The sequence below is a fragment of the Otolemur garnettii genome, unplaced genomic scaffold (genome assembly GCF_000181295.1).
Source record: "Otolemur garnettii isolate 467f Iridium unplaced genomic scaffold, OtoGar3 scaffold00095, whole genome shotgun sequence".
Lineage (NCBI taxonomy): Eukaryota > Metazoa > Chordata > Mammalia > Primates > Galagidae > Otolemur > Otolemur garnettii.
The window spans coordinates 1,945,338-1,951,967 of record NW_003852490.1 but is presented as its reverse complement, the minus strand read 5'-3'; the positions used below and the strand labels follow the sequence as shown (position 1 = coordinate 1,951,967).

Genomic DNA, 6,630 nt, shown 5'->3' with positions numbered 1-6,630 from the left:
TAACAGTTCCTAACAAGCCTTCCCACTCAGACTAGACAAATGAAAATATTCTAGTTTTTCCTACCTCCTTCAACTTAAATGATTCTCTTTTTATATATGCAAGCTAATCAAAGTTCAGTCCCTTATCAATCAAGGCTAATACACTGCCTCTTAGATGATGCAATGTCTTTTATGTTGTAAAAACTTAATGTTTCAGACGAGGGGCAGGAGAAGATACCGATTAAAATTTATCATTCTGGAGAATACAAACATAGCAATATGCCTGAGAAAATTTTTATGTAGACAATGGAAAAATCTCCAGTTGGCAGAAGGTTTAGAGAATTTAGAAAGTCTTACAAGTGGGTTCCTTATTAGGAAGACTGCTCACCACTTACTGCTTTCAAAAGTTCAGATCTCTCTACCTCTGCTAACATAAAACAAAACAAGGGTAGCAATATTTCATGATTTTCTCAATAGTGTAAAAAAATAAAATAGAGAAATACATTGGATGCCAAAAAATTGGACTCCAACTCTTACTTATAACACTTAGATCTTAAATGTTAAAGCAGCTCATTTTATAACTAAAATCTGCTATGCATATGAACTTGAATTAAAATGAATTTATATTATCCCTGCCTATAACTTAGTATACTCTTTTAAAAATCCTAACAGTTGTAATTGTTTTATTATTTTATGATGGTTTGGGTTGGAAAAAGAATTTTGTTAAAATTTTTTTGAAAATTACCACCATATTTTGTATTTTTAATTAATAACTGTACATCTGAAAATTAAATATCTATGATGATAAGTCACTATCTTTTACCTACTCTTACTTAGTATATCATAGATTCTGAGGGAAAAAAATCTTACAAAAATATTAATTTTCTAACATGTGAAATAATCCACTAATATAATCAATTTTAGCATATGAATTTCTACAACTTGTTACTTAGAATGAAGACTAAAGGACAAGCTTGACATTTTAAAAAGACAAAAACAATCATAATCATCTACTTAAATCACAGTTTAGCAACTTGGTGATGTTTCTTTGTGGACTGCAAATGAAAAGCTAGAATAACTATCAATGCAGTATTAAAGAAACAAAACAATCATATACACACAATTCAAATGGAAAAATGAATTTATCTACCTTTGGTGGCAAAGGAGGTGGAACTTTTGCTTTCATGGTTGACCTAAAAACATAAAGAGTTTAGAATCAGAACTATTCAGTTTACAAATGAATCAATTACTAAAATATAATTTTTCCAAAGATATGAAAAAAACCCTGTCAAAACAAGTACCACTTTCTAAGATTATGAGTTTTTCCTCAAGTTTTTGTGAAATGTTCAAGTTATGCTGAATGAAATTTTTTCTTTTCTTTTCTTTTTTTTTTTGAGAGGAGTCTTGCTCTGTCTGTTGCCCAGGCTTGAATAAAGTGGCATCATCATAGCTCACCGCAACTTCAAACTTCCAAGTTCAAATGATCCTAAATGAGGTATTATTTAGAAGTAATTGGGAACTGGAGGACATTACATTAAGTAAAATAAGCCAGAAACAGAAAGACAAATACTGTGAACAAGTTGATCTCATAAAAGAAAGAAGTACAGTAAGTAGACTAGACACTGGAAAAGACAGGAGGAAGGGAGGACTGCGGAGAGATTTGTTAAAGGATACACAATTACACTTGGATGGCAGAATTTAAGTTCTAGCATTTCATACCACTATAGGATGACTATGTTAACAGTAACATATTATTTAGTTTAACTGGCTACAAGGAGGACACTGAATGTTCCCAACACAAAGAAATGATAAATTTTGAGTTGATGGATATGCTAATTACCCTGATCTGATCATTATACATCACACACTATGAAACATCACTATACACCCCATGAATATGCACAATCATTGTCAATTTAAAACATGAAATAAAAAAGAAATAATTAGATTTATTTTCTTGGTTTCAAATACTATATTGTAATTAATATTGAAAAAGATAACTATAATTCTAGTTATTTCAACTGAAGAGTAAATAATTAAGAACATAAGCAATAGCTGGCTTCGGAAAATATGGTATAAAATGTATCACGCTGTAAGCCTCATTTTTGCTTTTACAAGACAGGCAATATCTTTGATTAAGCTCCTCAAAAATTATATATCCTGCATGTGCTGTATAAAATTATAGGCAGCATTTGACTGAAGCTAAAATTCATTATGACTTAAGATTAGTTGTAGAAATAGAAAGAAAAGATGATGAAACACAAACTCCTTGGGTAAGGACACTTAAGCCCACAGAGATTACACGACCTCAGGCAAGACCACACAGCTATGCCCCTACTGCTAACCAAGTGCTCCTGTCATTCTACCAAGAAACTGCATCCTTAAAACTCCCCCCAACAAAAACTCAATTAAAAGGCCTAAACATCAATGTGTAAATAATACCGCATGCACCAAAAGTTACCCCTAAAGTTGCCATATGTAGGAAAATGGGAAATTGTAGCTAAATGTACCTTTATTTTATAAAATACCCCTCTTCAAAAATACACATTTATAGTCAAAGTATTTATTTGAAATGTATCAGATGAAATCTAATCAAACATAGAAAAACTTCTTTGCATTTAGAGTAATAATTATAGCTGCTATCAATTAATAATCTACAAAAAGTTATTATCCTTGTTAATTAGTTTTTTTTTTTTCAAAGTTTTTGGTTATCAACTTGTATTACAGACTATATTGCATTGCCCCAAAATTCACATGACTGTATTTGAAGATAGGGCTTTTAGGAGGTAATGAGGTTGTAACACTGGGGTTCTAATCTATGGGATTGGTGGCCTTATAAAAAGAGGAAGAAAGATCACTCTCCCCACATTGTCCCACATGCACACAAAGAAAAAGGGCCACGTGAAGACACAGCCAGAAGATGACTGTCTGCAAGCCTGGAGTGAGCCCTTGCCAGGAACCAAGTTGGCTGGTCCCTTGATCTTGAACTTCCCAGCCTCTAGAACTGTGAGAAATAGATTTGTACTGTTAGGGTGAGCCACCTAGACCTTAGGTATTCTGTATGTCATCCTGAGCTGACGAATATGACTGGAATAGAGAAAAGGAAAGAAACACGGGTACAACCTCTAATACTGTGTTACTAACGATATTAAAATTATTGTTAATATTAAGTTGCTATATTTATGAAATTCAGGTCAAATGACGCATTTTCTTTTTACCAGAAACAGAGATAGGACTTACTGTTTAGAGTCATCATCATCCTCTTCATCATCTTCTAAATGTGCCACATGTCCTCTAAAGAAGGGTAATGTCATTGTTAATAAATGGACTCTACCAAAACCGTGTAAGAAGAAATTTTGGAAAATACAGGAAAGGCTGCTTATAGTAGACAGGATTTCATTTCTCTATCTTTACAGGATAAATTCAAAATTTAAACAAACAATGAAAAATAATCTTAGGTGACACAACAAAGAAGGGGGCAAACTACTCATCTGTGACATAAAGTATACAGTATTTTAAATTTAGTTAAAAATTAAAATTACCGCTGATGTAATTCTTCTTCAACAGACTTGAGAAGACTCCTTTAAAGAAAAAACAAACCACAAAAAACAGTGTGAGTCGATAAGCAGAGGAGGAATACCAAGTATATATTTTTACCACTTTAACCTTACCTGTAAGATTCTGTATAATTACTTTTTGAACCATTTATTGAAAATTTGCTATAATGATCACCTCTGTAACCATACAATGTCAAGTTATATTTAATGAAATCCCTTTACTTTTGTTGTTAATGTCTTTTGTATTTTGAAAGAGCAAAATAAATCCTATTGCTTATTGAAAAGTATCAATTCAAACAGAAGACAACTCACTATGAAATGTCACAACGGTACTGACAAAACAATAATTGCAGGGTCAACTGTCAGGAGTTTCCAGGATGCAAATTTTACCTGGAATATTATACCTGACATCTGAAATTATATTTTCTTTTTCTTAAAATAAGGAAGGTGATACACTTAAAAAAACATCATGCTCTCAGGCAATCCTACAGAATGAAACTCACTATGCTGGCTCTCTCTGCAGAAGCATGCATGCATGTGATGTGAATACATGAATGTAGTAGCACTTTGCTTTCACAGAAGACACTCACTTACCTGAAGGATTTGCTCTCCAGTGGTGCACGGGCAAACACATTTACACTTTTGGGAGACTAAGCCTGTATCAGACCAGGTGTGAGGATTTTACCATTAGGAGCAGTATACAAAACTTTAATTTTCAGGAATGTAAGAGAGAACTTAGGGCATTCCTGAAGTTCCCTTACTTCTTTTCACTGCAAGTCCATGCAGCTATCTCCTAAATTATACCTTTCAAGCATAAAATCTCAATAGCCTTCTCCTAGCTTATGGGATAGAGAAAAATACAGTTCTAATAAATTACTGGGATAAAAGTGGTTCATCAAAAAATTCACTCTCTGTAAAAGTTAAGGTAGCACCCTTTAATCATCTTCCCTCCTAAAACATAAGGGGGGGAACTGCCTTTAGAATTATCAGCATATGAAACCAGAGAAACTAAAGAAGTGGTTATCTACTATAAGCAACTGATAGAATAGTTAGCCATCAAATATTTTAATCAGTTTTAAAAAATAACAGAGTTGTGAATTTGGAATGATAAATGCTATAGGAAAACCATAAGCTAATGCAAGCACTATTTGTAAATTTAAAAACTGAGCTACCACAGTCAAATATCTTACTCACAAAGTCCTTGAGGGGTTCTCCAAGTAGGAGCTCTCCTCTAGTAGAGGCAGTAGAATAACGAGGACAAGCTTTCAAGGCAGGACTGCATGAATCTGAATCCTGCCTCCACTTCCTCTGCAGTGTATGGACCATCGGGGTCTAGGGCCTTGGATAAGTTATTCTGATTTCTACATCTTCAGTTTTCCATCTATACATGTAAAATGGGAATTGCCACAGAACTTATCTCAAAGTGATTTTCCCAAGAGATCCTGAATTAACACAGGTGAAGCACTTAGAAGAGTAACTCAGAACAGAGGAAGAACTTGAGGGCTTTCTTCAAGATTACTATTGACTGTAAACAAGTTCTCAAATGGTGGTACAGAGATCCGGGGGTTCTCTGCCTCCTATAGGGGGTCTACAAGGTCAAAACGATTTTCACAATACATAATCCCTTTGTCACTCTTCTTTTCTTGTGACTATACACTGAAGTTTTCCACAGACTACAAGGTATGCGATATTACAACAGATTAAATTCAGGAGATATGAGAATTTACTTGTTTTCCAGTAAGACACTGTTAAGGAGATTTGTAAAAGAAAAAAATATAAAATAATGCTACTTTTCTTAATAATATTATTTTGGTTCAGAAAAACATAGCTATTTTTCATAAAAAATGTTATCAGTGGACCTCAACAAAATGTTTGTTGTATTGCACTGACATATATGAAGCTTTTTACTGCAATTATTTGCTGCTTTTAAGTCTCATGAAAAGAATCAGTAGTGTTATAAGAAGGTGCTATAAAGAGATACATTTGATCTGGCCACTAAGGATGAGGATTTTTTAAAAAGTACACACACAAATGTTACTTATTATAACATATAATGATAAAATTATTTCAAGACTTAAACATTTTAAAAATTTCTCAAATTTCCAATATTATAAATATTGATAGTTACAACCCCTTGTTAACCAAAGCTCTTTGATGAGTTCTCAATAATTTTAAAGACTGTAAAGGAATCCTGGGACCAAAAACTTGAGAAGCACTGCTTTAAATTATTTCACCAAATTAAACATAATGTCTCTGAACTGTGTAAGTGGGCTGTAATCATTTTAGAAGATGTGAAAAAAGCAACAACAAAAGAAAAAAATATGTGAAAAAATACTTTTTCTGAAGCACATGACAATATTTTTTGAGACTTTTTTTCTCTCTTTCTTTGGTAGAAAATATTAGGATTTAAAAATATTTAGGAGGAGAATTTAAAATGTAGCTTTACTTTCAGTTACCATGTTTATTTGGATTTATATGGCATTCCACTTTTGAAAAAAGTCTTCCTAGGAGTGCTCTAACAATAAGAGAAAGGCTGAACAAGTGAACATGGAAAAACAGCTAGCCCAAGGCCCAGGAACTCATGTATATCTCTTACTTATTTTCTTGTAAATCTACTATGTGATATTATATTTTGTTTAAGTTCCAGGATAAAGTCTTAATGAAAAGTACAACGTATCATTTTCTTTTTAGGCTTTATATGAGAGAAAATAAAACATGGCTAAATTTGCTAAAAGGTTCTGTACACAGTAAATATTGTACCTTGAGCGTACTGGAGAAAATATGATAGTGATTTACTCAGGAAGACTGAGCGCTACACAACAAACAGTGTCACTATTCACTGTCTCCCAGAATTCTCGCATTATGGAATTTTTAGAAAGAACAAAAAAATAATGCCTTCAGATACTGAATTACTAAGCCCATCTAAAATGACTAGGAAATTTTGATGAAAAGTTAAGAATGAAACAATGTACAAAACACAGATTTAACTGATAAAGTGAAGAAACTTACATGAGTGAAGTCTAAAGCCACACCTAAAATACTCAGCATACTCAATAGCTAAGGATTTCACACTGCACATTGAATTTTCACAATT

General features: G+C 32.8%; 1 protein-coding gene across 1 annotated transcript in view; it reads right to left on the bottom strand.

The window, feature by feature from the left end:
• The window catches only part of MAP4K3 (mitogen-activated protein kinase kinase kinase kinase 3), a 206,572-nt gene that overhangs the window by 41,188 nt on the left and 158,754 nt on the right, over nt 1-6,630 (bottom strand). Inside the window, exons 17-19 of the mRNA XM_003795701.3 lie at nt 3,522-3,560; nt 3,220-3,273; nt 1,130-1,172 (exon numbers count right to left, since the gene is read on the bottom strand). Coding sequence (XP_003795749.1) covers nt 1,130-1,172; nt 3,220-3,273; nt 3,522-3,560 — 136 coding nt within the window. The remainder of the gene's footprint in view (nt 1-1,129; nt 1,173-3,219; nt 3,274-3,521; nt 3,561-6,630) is intronic.